Source organism: Petaurus breviceps, unplaced genomic scaffold, assembly GCF_028583685.1.
Source record: "Petaurus breviceps papuanus isolate PSGF00001 unplaced genomic scaffold, PetGlider_PUasm1.0 90639, whole genome shotgun sequence".
NCBI classification, from domain to species: Eukaryota; Metazoa; Chordata; class Mammalia; order Diprotodontia; family Petauridae; genus Petaurus; species Petaurus breviceps.
The window spans coordinates 5,785,542-5,803,113 of NW_027187296.1; the positions used below are offsets into that span (position 1 = coordinate 5,785,542).

General features: G+C 35.7%; 1 protein-coding gene across 1 annotated transcript in view; it reads left to right on the plus strand.

Moving 5' to 3' along the window:
- The window catches only part of ALG5 (ALG5 dolichyl-phosphate beta-glucosyltransferase), a 54,132-nt gene extending 39,075 nt beyond the window's left edge, over positions 1-15,057 (plus strand). Inside the window, exons 8-10 of the mRNA XM_069064660.1 lie at positions 3,768-3,919; positions 11,117-11,202; positions 14,859-15,057. Coding sequence (XP_068920761.1) covers positions 3,768-3,919; positions 11,117-11,202; positions 14,859-14,974 — 354 coding nt within the window. The 3' untranslated portion in view covers positions 14,975-15,057. The remainder of the gene's footprint in view (positions 1-3,767; positions 3,920-11,116; positions 11,203-14,858) is intronic.
- Positions 15,058-17,572: the final 2,515 nt, after the last annotated feature.

Consider the following 17,572-nt stretch of genomic DNA (forward strand, 5'->3'; position numbering starts at 1 on the left):
GAGAAGAAATGATTAGAAAAACAGGAAGAGAATAGTATCTTGAGAGGCAAGAAGAGAAAGAGTATCTAGGAGGAAAGAATTATCAGTACTATCAAAAACTCAGAGGTTAAAATCAAAGAGAAAAAGAAGTCCATTAAGATTTATAAGTTAAGAGAGACCTTTAAAGAAAGCAGTTCCACTTGAGAGATGAGATGAGAAGCTAGATTTCAAAGAATGACAAAGTAAGGGGGTCAGGAAGAAGTGAAGGCAGCAGGTATAGATAATTCTTTTTAGGAGTTTGGCAGTGAAAGGGAGGAAGAGATATGAGGAGACAACTTGAGACAATGGCAAGCAAGTGAAATTTTTTTCCTTATTATTGATGAAATACGGTAAAAATTAACAAACGTGAAGATGTCCTTATCACAGAACAGAAAAAAAAGATAGTGGTATATGGCTGAATTTCTGTGGTGTGTAGTTTAAAATATATATTTAGTGATCTTCTGAGTTCCCATAATTATGTTCAATTGTTATTTCTTTATAGATGATTCCCAGATCTGCAGAACCAACCCTAGACTCTTCTATGAGCTCCAGTTCCGTATCATTGATTGCCTATTGGTCATTTTAAACTGAATATATTCTGTAGGCATCTCAAATTCAATCTATCCAAATAAAACAAGTCAAAGACAATAATTCTCTTTCCCCTCCTTCTTAACTTTCCTATTACTATCAAAGTCACTATCATCCTCCCAGTTACTCACATTTGGGTAGATAGAAGAACAGAAAAAGATGATTGTATATGACACCATCATCAGCTCTTTTTTTTTTTTTAAGCAATCAGGGTTAAGTAACTTGCTCAAGGTTACACAGCCAGTTATTTCTGGGTGTGGTGCTAAGTATCAGAGCCTGGATTTGATCCCCCAGGTCATCCCAACACTGGGGCCGGTGCTCTTATTCGCTGAGCCACCTGGCTGCCCCTAAGCAATTGGGGTTAAGTAACTTGCTCAAGGTTACACGGCCAGGTGTTTCTGGGTGGGTGCTAAGTGTCCGAGCCCAGGATTCGATCTCCAGGTCATCCCGACACTGGAGCCGGTGCTCTTACTCGCTGTGCTACCTGGCCGCCCCTCATCATCAGCTCTTACCATAGTGCTTGCCACATACATAGTAAGCACCTAGTAAGTGCTTATTGATTTTTCTATACAGAATTTAACACAGTAGTTTGAATATTGCCACACTTGTCTGCATCCTGTTCTGGATTTTGATCGGATCTCTCATATGGACTTTTAATGTTTCATTGACTTTTTCTTTTTTTTGTATCATTATTGCTACCCATATTCTTTGCTCTAATTCTCCCCTGTCTGCCTGGTCCCCCCCAAACCTCTAGAAAAGCCCACATTGTAGCAAATAAGAGTATTTGAGTAAAACAGATCCATGCGATGGCTCTATATTATAATATTGGTCTCGTTCTAAACCTCTGTCAAAAGATGGGACTAAGGCTTCATGATTAGTCTTCTGGAGACCTGATTGATCATCTCACTGATAATGGTTTTTCCATCTGTGTGGTTGTTTTCCTTTACAATATTGTAGTCATTGTATAAATTGTTCTGGTTCAGTACTCTTCACACTCCGCGTTGATTCATATAAATCCTTTCAGGTTGTCCCGTATCCATGCCTTTTGTTATTTCTTACAATGCAATAATGTACATTACATTCACATACCATAATTTGTTCAGCCTTTATTCCCCCAATCGATGGGCACTCACTTTGTTTCCAATGCTTTGCACTGACAAAAAAAAAAACTGCTATAAATATTTTTAACATGTAGGTCTTATCTCTCTTTCTTTGATCTTTTGAGGTATATGCCCACCAGTGGTGGGATTGCTGGTGAAAGGCTATATTAGCAAATTTTGAGGTATCTTTTCAACTTGCTTTCTAGAATGGTTGGATCAATTTACATTTCTACCAACAGAGCTTTAGTGTGCTTGTCAAGTAAGGGTTTATTAAGTATGCAATAGACTTGGACATGTTTGTAGGAGGCAGAGAAAGAGTCAAGTCAATTTATTTACCCTGTGTCACTTCTTTTTTCTAGTCAGTCAGTAAACATTTATTAAGCATCTACTATATGCTAGGCACTATGCTAAACACTGGAGACATAAAAGGAAGCAAAAGATAGTCCTGACCACAATGTAATGGAGATGGAGGCCAGCTATATACAGGATAAATAGGAAGTGATTAAGAGAAGCAAGGCACTAGAATTTAGAGGGGTTGGGAAAGCCTTCCTCTTGAAGGAAGGATGTTAGCTGGGACTTGGGAAGCCAGTAGGCAGAGATGAGGAGGGAAAGCATCCCAAGCATGGGGGGACAACTGGAGAAAATTCCTGGAGCCAAGAGAAGACTTCTAAAAGCCTACTTTTTTTCTGCAAATAGTCTTACTATTGAGGCATTGAGATGGCTTAGTGCAGCACTTCTTAAACTTAAAGGTCTTGACCCCATAAGTGCTGAAGGGGTCACAAGTGGAAGAAGTTTAAGAAGCCCTGACTAGTGGGTAAAATACTGGAATTAGAGTCAGGAAGATCAGAGTTTGATTTCTGCTTCATATATTTATTAGCTCTGTGTGACCCTGAGCAAGTCATTAGCTCATCTGTGAGGTGGAGATACTCATAGCACCTAATTCACAGGGTTGATCAAATGAGATTAGCACTTTAACACATGCAAAGTGCTTTACATGTCAGCGTGAGCGATTGAAAGAAAAAGTTTTGGCCACCCCATCATGAAACTGTACAACTGGACTGTTTGTACTATTTATTTTCATCAGTCTTACACAGTGGGGTTTGTTTGTTTGGCATGCTCATCCTTTTTAAAGATCTTCTAGAAACTCTCTTGGAAATAGCTTGGACAAATGTTAAAATGTTAAAGGCTGCTTAGACCTAAGTGAAGAAATTTGGCCTTTGGACCACACTGGAAAGACTCTATTAGATGCCATTTGGAGCAATGGAAAGAGTGCTGGTTTGGCACTCAGAGGACTTCCATTCAGATCCTGGCTCTGTCCCTCCTTACTGGGTGACTTTGAGCTAGTCACTCATCTTTGGGAGTTTATTCCCTTACCTTTAAAATGATAGTACTGAACCCAGTTCCCTCCAAGTTCCCTTCCATCTCAAAGTCTATGATCCTGTGACCTCTGTGCAGTAGCTAGTACAAATTTTGTTTGTCCCCAATTTACAGATAAGGAAGCCAAAGCTCAGGTTAAATGATTTGGTGTTATAAAATCAAACTCAGGTATCTTCACTCCTAGTTCACTGCTCTTTGCAGGAGGCTGCATTTTAGTCTGTCGTTTTTGCGTTCTACCATGATAACTATCAGCTTTCTCTTAGACTGATAAAAGTTTGTGAGGCAAAGAGGAATCATAAATACATGTGATGATGTGTTCCTTGCTTGTAGCAACATAAAGCTCATTTTTCATGGTAGACTTCCTGGAGCCTTGTGCTCTTGGGAAGTACCATAGTATTTCTTCTCCTGCTCAACCATTAATAACTCAGGAACTCGTTATTTAGTGCCCCTGTTCAGTGGCTTAGCTTCCAGGCATTCTCACTTGTTTTTATTAAATTTTAAAAACTGTCCTTTTGATATGTTTTGTTGGTGAAGCTAATGGAACTTTGTTTATATGTTAGGTGTATACAGTCAATTCAAGATTAAAACATAGTTATGTGCAGTCAGATACTTTCCACCACTTTAAAGTACCCTTGACAAATAAATGGAAATGCCATCTAAATTGTGCCTGTACTTTGTTTTCAGCGTTCCTATTTCCGAACTCTTCTCATGCATGGATTTCACTTTCTGGTGTGGTTCCTCTGTGTCAAAGAAATCAGAGATACACAGTGTGGTTTCAAATTGTTAACTCGAGAAGCAGCTTTGCTGACTTTTTCAAATTTGCACATTGAGCGATGGTAAGTTCTCTGACTTGGCAATATCTAATGTTAAATCTTCTTATAATCGTTTGTACAGACTTTTGCAAAAGTTGTGTATTCATAACCTAGTTTGAGTCCTTGCATTTCCATTGTATTTATTAGATCCTAGTTTAAAGCATGAAAGATTATTTGCAAAGATATTAAAATTCCAATATACAGATTTATATAAGCCTACATTTTATCTACTGAAAAGTAATCTTAATTATGAACAGTATGAAAAAAGATAGTTCATGGTAGAATGTCCCTCCTGAACGTGCATTCTTTTTCTTTTTTTTAAAGAAACAATGAATATAAAAAGTTATGATAATAAAAGCATTTATATAACACCTTAAGGTTTATAAAGCATTGTATAAATATTACATCATTTTATCTGCACAATAACCCTGGGAAGTAAATACTGTTATTATCTTCACTTTATAGATTAGGAAACCAAGTAACCTGTGCAGGGTCTCACATACCTGAAGACTGATTTGAACTCAGGCCTTCCTGAATCTAGATCCAGTGTTCAATACACTGGATGCCACTTGGATGCCTTATCAATATCTAATATATCTATACAGATAACTAATTGCATCTGTATGCCAAAACCCAAAATATTTGGAGTCAGGGAATCTCTATCTAAATCTTTGCTCTGCCAACCATTACCTATATGGCAATGGACAAGTCAGTTAAGCACCTTATGCCTCAGTTTCCTTATCTGAAAAGAGTTAATGATCTGTAAGGTCCCTTCCCTCCAAAGTCTACGATCCTATCATAAATTCATTTGGATATCAGACTGAGATTGTACTGAATAAATTTCATATAGGGCCTTCAAAGAATGACCACTTTCCTTATTTCTTTCCAAATAAATACTTTTATTCCATGTCTGTTAGGTGCAGCAATTTTCGCTTTCAGAAATATACCCTTTAAGGAATGTGACATACTGAACTAAAATTGATTTTATTGAGCATGGAAGTATACCTTAAATATATTACAACTAATATTCTTATCTGTTAATTTACAAATAATATGGAGCAGTTTTATATTAATGATTATGTTATTGACTATTAAAGAGAATAGTTATTCCCAGTTCCATACTTTTGCTACTAAAAATATTTTCTTCTGATTGAAAGAATCTTAGCTCTTATGGTTACAGGTTAAAAAATGATAATTATCCTTTTTAAAAATGAGAACCCTTTGAGTTGTTAACATTTAGTCAGTTACTTCTATCCACCAATCCCCCTTGCCTCAATCATTGAAACTTGTCCAGATTCTAATTACTTAGTAGTCTTCACCAGTTTTCAGCATCTGTTTCCAGAGAAACAGATGCCACACCAGAAAAAATGAAGTTGCTTTGGAGAAATCTTTGTTCAGAATTAAAATGATCATTAGGATCCAAAGCTATTTAAATTCTTTGTTTTAAAAATGGCATATTTTTCCTTGAACATGCATATGTTTGTTACTGTGTAGAATAGCAAAAGAATCACTGATATGAATAATCACTATGAAATATGAAACCAGTGAACATAATTATAAGAAGCCATGCTTGAAAGGAAGCTCCTCCCCAGGACCTGAAGTTATTCATTCAACTGTTATATCCAGATGGGCCAAGGGACTTGTTCTTTGTAGTTTAAAAGCAAGGCTTTGGTAATAGGGAATAGTGTTTTCATTGTTGAGGATCTGTTTTTTCCTTGAAATGTAAAACTGGTTATGTTCGATAAACAAAATATGATGAAATTGCCTTTAGTTAGGTAGGCTTTTTTCTTTCAAATTCAGTTTTTGTAAACAGTGGGAAAAAAGAAAAAAAAAGGAGGAGAGGTATAAACTGGAACAGTTTTGTTTTCTTTCCTTTATGGCCTATGTCGGTGTGTCTGTGTGTGCTTTTAGTCCTATATTTTAATCAGTCTCTTTGGGATCAGTAAAAATCAAAAGTTGTGAACTCGGTGTCCTCTTCTTCAAAAGTCTATCTTATCTCAAAATCTCTTGGTAGCATTCTTCAGCATTTCATTTAAAGCTAAATGGAGAACCACCAGTGTAAACACATAGAATGTTGTGTTAATAAGCCCTTAATCAAAACATTTTTCTCTGTAGGGTTATTATTTGAAAACTTATTCGTTCTTCTCTTTAAAAATAGAAAAACTAAAAAAGATGTATTTTATTTCACTCTAATCAAGTCCTCAGAGCCTCAAAATCCTTGTGTTTTTTCTTTCCTGGTATTACCTTGTCCTGATTCTTTTTGGAAATAAAATTCTCTTAATCTCTTTTGTTTTTACAGTATCTACATTTCCCAGTGCATTCCTACCCCATCCCAGGGAGCCATTTATTATAACAATGAATAAACCTCAACTCAATTCTTCAAAAGAAATGTTTTGAAGATTAGGAGGAATAGCTTTGTTAGCCATCTAAACTCTTAGACTACTCAAAGCAGCATGAATTGTCTAATTGGGGAATGGGATAGGATGAAGCTGTAGACCAGTAAAAAAGTCTAGAAAAGCTGTAGAAAAGTTCTCTCTCACAGGTACCCCTAGGACACTTCCAGGACAGTGTTTGTTACCTTTAAGCCCCTCAAGTTATAACATCCCTAAAAAATATGTCAGCTGTCCTTGCTTGTCTCTATGCAATCAGGGGATATTTTTTATCTCTTCTAAGGAGACAGCAAGTCTGGTAGTTTTAATTCCCTAGGAAAGGTTACAGTATGCCTGTGAGTCTCAGAAAACAATTAACATTCCTTAATTGTCAGAGAGGGGCAGTGATTAGCTTAATGTGAATGCCAGCCTACCTTTCTTAGTATTACCATTTGTAATGTTCCTGCCTCAGACCTACAACCTGTCATTTTTTCTCCATGCCTACTAAAACCCTTTCTTTTTTATGTGTCAGTAAAGAGGGTCCCCTCCTCATTTGGGTCACTGGCTTTACCGAGGTTGCCAATCTGACCTATTTTGTTGACATTGTATTTGTTGTATTTGTCACTGTTAATAAACTGATTTTGCTCAGAGCCCTTTACCTCGGTTTACCTTGACTATTTGCTACACTTCTTTCAAAACAATCTTGGGTTTATTTATATTTTTTCTTTTTGTATTTATTCTATGTACATGCTTTTTCCCTTTATACTCTTTGTGAATAGGGAGTTCCCTTTTTTGTTTTTGTATCCCCATTGACTAGCATAGTGAGAAAGTACATAACATAGTAGGCTCTAATAAATGCTTTTTGGTTGATTAATAGAGATATTCTAGGCTTCTTAATGCTTCCAGAACTGCAATGAGTGAAATATGGTTAATGGCAGAAATAAAATTCCTCTGAAACATATATCTGCCAAATGCCTTCTAACTAGTGTTAAAATTTTATGTTACCACATTTGTGAGTGGCTCAGAAAATGGTGTACTTGAAAGTATATTCTCTTCTGACAGTTTTTTTTAACCTCAATAAGTATATATTTCCTCCAAAGACAGTGCTGGGAGCAGCTATGCCAACAGCACATTCAAACATGGGAGCCATCTCAACCTTTAAAAGGCAGATTTCAGACATTTAGCCATTGCCTTTGTTATAACTAACTATACTCTTCATCATTATAACCATGTGATTACTGCTCCCTTTCCCCAAATACTTGATATTTTAATAAAACACCATATGTTTGCTTTTTCTTTGTGTTATTAATTTAATAATTATCAACAAATGCAAACATTTCAATATACCAAAAACAAAAAGTATTGTGTTAAACTGGGAACATCTGTTATGTAATTTCTTTTTAAAATATGTATTTTACAAAGTAGCAACAAAATTGTCCTATTTGTATCCCCAGCTGAACTTTTTTGTTTTGTTTTGTCAGTGTTGTTTCTTTCTTTTTCTGTTTTTAGATATTTCTTTCACTTCCCACTAACTCTGCTTCTATCCTCCCCACTTGGAAATCCTCCCTTGTATTTAAAGGTATAGCCAAGCAAAACAACACCTTGGCGGTTTCTAAAAATCCCTCATTTCACACCTGTAAGTTCTTCACCCCTTCCAAGAGGCAGGAGGTATGCTTTATCAATGTTCTGAAGTCTTTTACAGTTGTTTTCTTCTACATTGTTGTGGCCTTGTTCTACTTATTTTACTCTGCATTAGTTCATTACAGGGCTTCCCAAGTTTCTATGAATTCTTCATATTTGTCATTTCTTTTGGCATAGTGATATTCTGTTACATTCATATAACCATTTGTTCCTCTAGTTCCCTTTTGATAACTACCTGCTTTGTTTCAGGTTCTTTACTGCCACATAAGGTACTGCTATAAGTATTTTTTATGTATGAGCCCTTTCCCTCTATTGACCTCTGGGTTATTTTCCCAGTAGTGGGTCAAAGGGTATATAGATTGGCTGTAGTTCTAAATTGTTTTCCAGAATTTTTATATAAATTTATAATTCTCCCAATAATTCATTAGTATTCTGATTCACTTAAAGCCCTTCCAACATTTGTGATTTTTGTCTTTTGTCATCTGATGTGAGGCGAAACCTTAGTGTTGTTTTAATTCACAATTATCTTGTTCTTTATTATTCCGGATGTTTTTTTCATAAGGTTCTTTTACATGGTTGAATTTCTTCTTTTGAAAACTGCCTTTTCATATCCTTTTACCATTTTTCTTCTATAGGAATGGCTCTTATTCTTAGACATTTGTATCATTTTCCTCTGTCTGTTGGTTATCAGACCTTTATCAAAAGTATTTTTTTATGAAGATTCTTTTCTCAGTTAATTACTTTTATTGTTATTTTAGTTACATTGATTTTATTTTTGCAAAAGCTTTTTGATTTTATATAGTGAAAATTGCCCATTTTAACTTCTGTGGTCATTTATATTCTTAATTAACTTGAGAACTCTTCCCCTAACACATAGTTGTGAAAGGTACCTTTTTCCATTGTCCTCCATTTTAAAAAAAAAATGTGATCTTTAATATTTAGTCTTGTGTCTATTTGGAGCTTCTTATGATAAATGGTATGAGAAATTACACTAAGCCTAATTTCTGCCATATTACTTTCTAGTTTTTCCAGCAGTTTTTGTCAAAGGAATAAGGCATTCTTATTCCAATAATTACATGTGCCTTACTAATAAGAAATGTTTGTTACTTTTGCATGGAAATGTGATTTATTTTTTCCAAAATCTTTCTTTGGGTCTTTCAAAATCCCACACTGATCACAGCTAAAGTATGTCAGAAGAAGAACTTAAACTGAAGCATCCCTATTGCAAGGCCCCTCTCTGCTATGGCATGCTGTCTTTAATAACAAAAACATAACAAAATATATAGTCATTGTTGGTTTTTTTCATAAGATGTTTCCAACCAATGAGCTCTTCTCTTACCTCCCAATTTACATTTGTATAATTCTTGAATTGAATCACTTTCCATATCTGATAAGGTATAGATTTTACTAAGTACTTGGACAATGCAGGCCTTAGAAAGTTATTTAATATTGAAAATCCTGTTCAATTCAGCTATCATAAAACCTATCTCAGCCCAACAATTCACTTCTCTTACAGTGTGCTCTTATGAAATAGAAAACAAAGAAATAATGGAAAGAGTTCAAGGTGAAACACAAGGCTTAATGTTGAGTTTCCTTCCTTCAGAATTGTCAATCCTATTTAACAGAAGTTTTTATATTTCCTTTTGTAAAACACAAAGCACCCTCTTTTTAGATGGTTCTACCTTCTTGAATAGATATTTAAGTAGGATAAGAAAATGTATTAGGTGAGCTTAAAATAACTTATCCTGAATTATCCAACTACCTCATTTTGGAGCTAGTTACATAATTAGGATTTGAGCAGGGTAGGGGAGAGAAGGAAAGCTCCCTCCAAATACTCTGTGGATTGAGACTAAAATCATTCTATCTGGGCCAGAGTAATAAAGCATCACTTTATTTTTTTAATATGTCATAAGACGTAGAAGTGTAGACAGAAGCTTATGCCACCCATGAAAATGTAAGGGAGTAGAAATGGGAAGAAACCTGTTTCTTGTAGTGAACTTAAATTTTTTTAATATGTGGAAGGATTAAGGGACAGTAGAGAATGCTTTTTCATTCATTTTTACCCTGGACTGTGCACTTCTGAACATGAGCAGAAGAAATTCAGTGGCAAGATGCAAGGAAACAACATGAAAGTCAGTGCTAATGTCTCCATTTCAGCGTAGGAGCAGACTGTGTTTCTTCCTCAGTGATCAGAAAAACTATAAGAAAGAGTTTCACCATGGTTGGGGAAATAATGGCAAACTGGGAAGTGGAACTAGAAGTGTTCAAAACCTCTTTGATGTGTTAACTTCTCAATAAGACTACACTTAAGATTACCTGCCTCTACAATCATACCCAAAGACCTACTCACATTTGTGCCCTGAATATCTATGTGTCTACTTTACTACAGATATGCAGTAACAGGAAGTGTAAGGGAATTAGCATTTATTAAGTGCCTACTCTGTACTAGTCACTGTGGTAAGTACTTTATCGATATTAGCTCATTTGATCTTCACAACAACTATGAGTTGGGTATTATTATCATCCCCATTTTACAGTTGAGGGAGCTAAGACAGAGGTTAAGTGACTTGCCCAGGTTCACACAGCTAAGAAAAGCCTGAGGCTGAATTCAGGTCTTCCTAACTCCAGGCCCAGGGCTCTATCCGTTGTACCACCTCGCTGCCACAATAGGTCAGGGAATGCCATCAGAGAGGGAACCCAGGATCATGTCCTTTGGAGGAGAAACCTTGATTCCCTGAGTAGTGGCAACAAGAATTACCTAAGCATCTGCAGGCTGTGAGCCTTCTGTTGGAGCTTCTTTGAGACTGGTGTCATCATCTCTACATTAAATGGTTGATTAAACATGAAACAGGCTCTCAGTTCTACCTGAACATCTTAAAGTTAGGATTGACAACCATCTGTCTCAGATGCTCTAGGCTAAACGTTCTTTAAAATGACAGGGCTGGGTTTAAGACCCTCTCTATCAAATTCTCCAAATGCTCTGATTTCTAATCAGGATCCTCAATTTCTCCTTTAACTGGGCCATAGATCCTTCAGTCATTTTTTTCTCCATCATAGCTTAGCTTTTTATTAATTTCATTGTTTTATGGGTCTAACCTTCAAAGTAACCACATAAACTGCACAACTGGTAAACAAGCTAATTTAAATTTTGTCACGTGAGAGATCTAATAGCACCCAACTTGCTTTAAAAAAAAAAATCTGTCTATTTCAGGGCATTTGATGTAGAACTTCTTTATATTGCGCAGTTTTTTAAAATTCCAATAGCAGAAGTTGCTGTCAACTGGACTGAAATTGAAGGTAAGTGAGTTGTTCATATGACAACTGATCTAAAATTAGTACTAGTCAAAACAGAATTTTAAGATCCCTTCCTTTCCCTGTTGTTGTCAGGACCTAGTCAGCTTTCTATGTCAATGAACCAACTCCATGGAAAAGCTATTTTTTATCTTTGCTGCTACAGTTTTTCCAATTTCTGCTTCTTTCCATTATGTAGTGGGAGAGGTGCCCTTTCTTAGCCAAGAGATTTACTAAGCATGGCTTACTTAATAAGTATCAGAAAAGGTACCATACTTGTCAAAAGTTAGCAGAATAGCTTAGAATCTTAAAGGATATACACTGCTTTTTGTTAACATTGTATTTGTTTGCCTCATTCTGGAGATATTTAATGGGCATCTTTTATGTACTTAATACTTATAGTGTATTGAAAAGTAGATAAATCTGCAGTCCTTCTCCATGTATGTACTTTCAAAATCTATTCAAAACTGCTTCTTTTCATCTCATACATATATATCCTATATCTGAAAGTGTTTTGTATGTCCCATCTATAATTTCATTGATATAGAGAGTACCTGGGTAAGGTAACTGCCTCTATCAAGGCAGATCTGAAACTGTTCTAAATTTATAGGATTAGAAAGTTACCTGGACAGTGATAAGTTACGTGATTTTTCACATGGCTCTTTTTAGCCAGGATATGTCAGAAGAAGAATTTTAACCCAAGTAGTTTTGATTCTGAGGTCACCCCTCTATCCACTATACCATACTGCTTCTCAGACCATAAATATTATGGGTTATAGTGATTTTGTTTATAATTGTATGCTATTTACCAGATAGAGTGCCAGACTGGGCCTCCAGTAGCTTAATATATAACTATATACAAGTAAATAATTATAAGTGGCTTTGACTTGGCACTAGTTCTGACGTTAACTTGCTTTGTAAGCTGTATCTCCTTTAAAACTTATAAAACAGCAAACAAAACCAGATGAATGAATGTTACCTTTCTCCTCATTCCATTCCTGTCCTTTCTAGAAGGATATCTTACCGGGATGTCACATTAATTCCATATCTAGAAGGTCTACTCGGTACAAAATTTCATAAAGTTCTCCAGATTATAAGTGTTCTAGAATCAGCCTATACCTCCCCAGGCTATTCTAGAACAGATGTCTTAGCTTACTTAGGGTTTAAACTAATCCCTCTGTTTTAGAAAGGAAGGAGAAGTAGAGGTGTATTTTCATAGCCCATGCCTTTATTTTCAGTTCAATTCAATGAGTATTTATAAAGTGCCTACTACCATACAGATTCTGTGCTAGGCACTGGGAATTCAGAGACAAAAACAAAACAATTTTTGCCCCCAAGGAACTTGCATTTCACTATGGAAGAATAACATCCACAAACAAGCCAATTCAAAGTATATTTAAAATGAATACAAATTGTAACCCATGGCCGTGTACCTATATAAGCCATTCTGAGCTCACATGGACACATGAGGGCCTGTGCTGCCTCTACACAGAAGTTATGCTGGGAAATTTCCAAATATAGCTCATGTCTGACTTTTCACATATTTGGGTAAAAAGAGTCCCCAACTTCCATACAAGCTCTCAAGGTAAGAGAACAATTCTGGAACAGCCTTTATTTCACTCTGCATAGAATGCCAAAGATGCAGAGGACTCAAAGAAGTTTGTAAACAGAGAAAGCACTCAAAATAGCTTCCACTCCAAAGGAACCAAACTAGGAGTTGTCAGCAGGGCATTGTACCAGCATCCCAATGAATCCCTACTGCTCTAGCAGGGTCCTCCAATATCTTTTCCAGTCATATAGGATTCTCTTTGGGACTCCTGATGAGCAAACATTTTGTGGCTCCTAGAGAGTCAAAACCCTTCCAATTCTACCTTCTACCTATCCCAATCTTGCATGGTAGTGAGAGGGGACTGAGTACAGGTCTTGTGCTCCCGCATTTTGTTGCCTTAGCTCCTTGTTGCTCAGCAGCAGCGGCAGCAGCTGACACATTGGCAATTCTCTCAACTTGGAGTTGCTTTCCAGGTAATCTGCATGGCTGGCAGTATCCAAGAAAATCTTTCTCTGCTACAAGGCTAGATCATGGGGTCACATTGCTTAGGAAATTTTTCCCTCCTCTAATTAGGAGACTGTGGATCAGGAACATTGCCCATAAACCCCCCTCTCAGGCCATGTGGGCAAACACATCTCCTTCTGTGCATGGAAAAACTGTTGCACTCTCTTGGTGGCCTGGGAAACAATGCAGTCAGGGACTCTTCTCACTGACTAAGTAAGAAAGCTGTGAGTTGGGGCGGCCAGGTAGCACATCGAGTAAGAGCACCGGCCCCAGAGTCGGGATGACCTGGGATCGAATCAGGGCTCAGACACTTAGCACCCACCCAGAAACACCTGCCTGTGTAACCTTGAGCAAGTTACTTAACCCCAGTTGCTTTAAAAAAAAAAAAACTGTGAGTGAATACTTGCCACTTCCACATACTCTTACCCCTAGACAATAAGTAAGGTTTCTGAGAGTGGCAGGGGACCCCATAAATGTCTTTACACACTTGCATTCCTTGAACAATTAATTGCATTACACTTTAATTTTAGGTGCCTTGGTTTTTTTCGTTTGTAAAATGGATATAACAGTACATGTCCCATAATTAGTTATATAGAAGGAGATTAGTATGTTCAGAGCTCCTTGAGTTTTATAGAAACTATTGCCATAAGTTCACAGTGGGAGAAGACATGCTTTAAACATAAAGTATACTGATAGTGAAATTGACTTGGTGTCAACAGTTTTTGTACATCTATAAATATGGTACCAGTAATCATTTATAATGCTGAACATAGCTTCAGAGAATTAGATTATTTGTGGCATGACAATCTGTAATCTAACCTGTTAGTTGGGTATGATGGAAAGAGTAGGAGACTTGGAGATGGGAGCAACCTGTATTTGCAGCCTAGTACCTACACTATTCAGTCATGACACCTCACCCCCCCCCCAACGCCCACCCCCAGTTGAAGTTGCCTCAGCTACAAAGTGAGGGCAGTAACCCCTACCTTATAGCAATGTAGTAAAGAAAATACTTAAAACACTATAAACATGAATTATTACTGAGATTGGATTAGTGTATATCAGTTCTGTTCTGTGAGGTCTTATGTGGTGTTTTCGCCATGTTTTACATAATTATTGCTTCTCCAGTAACCAAGTGGGTTATCTTGTGAAGCATAGGATTCAGAAGGAAGCTTAGAGATAACCTGATACAATTTCATTTTATAGATGAAAAAACTGAGGCCCAAAGAACTGACAGATAGAAATGGGAAATAAGTGAAAAAAACAAGATTCAAACAAAGGTTCTCAACTCCAAACTCAGTGCTGTCTGTATTATGTGACACTATTCAGATATCATTATTAAACCTAAACTCTGTGTGTTTTCCTGCCTGTTCCATGGTCATTTTTAAAGTTCTGAATTCAACTTCCTGGTTTCATTTTGTTTCTAGAATTTTGCGTTCCAGAGTTATTTTATATGACTTAAATGTGAATACATTTAAAATTTGCTCACAACTTAAATGTCTAAAAAGATCATGTCAAAGGTAGTATTGGTTGACTTTTTAGTGTAGTTTTTAAAGTGATTTTCCATTCAGTGCTTATTCAAGCCAATATATTTTAAATTTTCTAATTACAGGTTCTAAGCTGGTCCCGTTTTGGAGCTGGCTACAGATGGGCAAAGATCTACTTTTTATACGACTTCATTATTTGACTGGTATCTGGAAGCTTGTAAACACTCGAAAAAAAAATTAATTATTTACATTCACTGAGGGTATTAATATACACCATTGCCATTTCATTTGAAGTTAAATATTAAATAAAACCAAGATAAAGTTTGTGGGTCTTGAATATTTTTTTTTAAAGAAAAACATTTTTAGTTCTTTTGGGAAGTAATTAGAACAAAAGACTTTTTAAAGTATATGTGGAAGGGGTAGTATTTGCTACTATTGTGAATGTTCTTTGCATATCATTTTATCATACACATATTTATATATACACAAATGTTTTCCTACGTGTAGCTGGTCATAATCACATATTTGTGTATTTAAAAGATAACTGAAATGTTTAAATGCCATACATGTAGTAAGTGGGGTTTTGCAATAAATTTTGCTAAGAAAAGCTAATAGTCAAAATTCTATTCCAAGAATTAATATGGCAAATTTATTTCAATTTTGTATAAAGTGTTCTTGTCTCACTAAATAAGTTTATTGGAATATTTCCTTTAATCAAATTCGGTAGGAATTGTTAAAAGCATTAGTTTCCAAGTTTTGCTACAAGATTCAGTTTTCTAATTCTGAGACTGTTAGCTCTTGTAATCTTGGATATCTTTTGGCATCGTGATAGCTTCTATTTTTAAGGCAATAGTCTCAAGAAGACAGTGATTTAGAAAATAGTTACACAAGAAACACATATTCTAAGCTGTAGTCATTTGAAATTAAACTTGCAAATTTTAATTGTTCTAAAGTGTAGTTTTTAAATCTGTGACTAGTAGTTGCAACAATACTTGGGTTTTGTTTTGTTTTTTTAAGGAAAATTTTCATGACAGTTTTATATTTAATTTCTCTGAATTTTCCAAGACTACATACAACCTTAGCCCTTCTAAATTTTTTATTAGAATATGTACCCATTTTCTTCCCTTTCCTAATTATTCCTAACTATACCTACTAATTCTCATATCAGTATTTATTCTTGAATAAAGTACTACATTTTGACCTTCTCTAGACAGTTCTCCCAAACTCTGGACAAGAAAACTCAAGACTTTTTTCCTAAATGTAAAGCTAGAGAGTTCTTGGAAAGATGTTAAGGATGTGTTGCATTTTTATCCACTCTTACTTTTTATAAGTTTGTTCATTTCCTTCAACCCATCTTATACCATTACAAACTTTTGTTGGTGTTCAGCATTTTTTCAGTTGTGTCCAACTCTTTGTGACCGCATTTAGGGTTTTCTTGGCAAAGATATTGGAGTGGTTTGCTATTTTCTTCTCCAGCTCATTTTACAAATGAGGAAACTGAAGCAAACGGGGTTTAGTGACTTATGCAGGGTCACACAGCTGTAAGTGTCTGAGGCCAGATTTGAACTCAGCGAGATGAGTCTTCCTTACTCCAGGTCCAGCACTCTATCCACTATGCACCTACCTGCCTCATGATAAACTTAAGTTGTGTAAAAAATAATCTACTCAAAACACATTTCCTTATCTGGCTCAAGTAGTAAAAACATAAAGAGTCATGCCTATGAACCTGCTTATCTAATAATTCCTGGACAAGATGAAGACATCTCCTGCTTTCACTTAGGTTTTATTTAAAACCCTTCCTCTTTCATCCAGGTTGTGAATTGTATAAAACTTTGAATAGCCAAAAATAGCATCATTATTCCTTAATGTCTGTGTAACCAAAATAAATAGGTAATCCTTTCAGCTAGAAAGATAGCTTGTTCTGCTGAGCTTATTGAGGTACTCCTTCATTTAATCTGTATGTTTACCAGTATATATGACCACCTTGATCCATCCAACTTGTTAATTTTATGGTGAGCAAATAGGTTTCATAGGTTCTTAGTCTGTTTAATTGAATTAGTTTCTGATTTAAATTCATTTTATAACTATGAATAATTTTCATTAGTTTTTCAGAGGAATATACTAATAAAGTTTTTTCAAAGCATTTTTAGTGTACAAAAGGGAAAATTACAGAGAGAAGAGTAACTTATTAAGTGTAATATTTATATTTTTAAAAATTCTAACAAGTTTAGTTTCTCATACAATTTTTTCTTGTTTTTTTGTATGTTGTAATGATTTTGTTCGATTCATAATAAAGACTTTATTAAGTTGCTGAATTGAAGGAAAGGTTTATATTGTAAATGGAAAAGATTGTCCCAAATTAAAGATTTTCAGCTTAAAACATATATCCGTAGGAAACTAAAACCTCATTTTAGTGTTAATTATTTCAATCAGATTATCTAACAACTTGTTAATGATTGCCAAAATTGGAATTTTGATTTGGAGAGAAACAAAGAGGTCAGAGGAGTAATTCTGAAGCATAGACATTTAAGTCCCTATCTAGTGCCATGGCGGAGGATTTCCTTTATTCAGAGACTAGTATGAGGGGCCTAAGAGCCAAGGTTATGAGAATGGAAAAGAGGTATCTGTGAAGTGGGACAATGATGAAGGAAAGAAGGTATGAGTATTGGTGCCAGCAACTGCTACTATGCCACTAAAAATGACCTCCTGGAAACTTGGGCCCACTACTGTAACTGGCCAATACCTAGAAAGCACATTATCTTAGAAAAGGAAAAAGGTATTCTTTTGAAACATTAATCACATTATTATTCCTATTGATGATAGACTTTCCCCTTTCCCT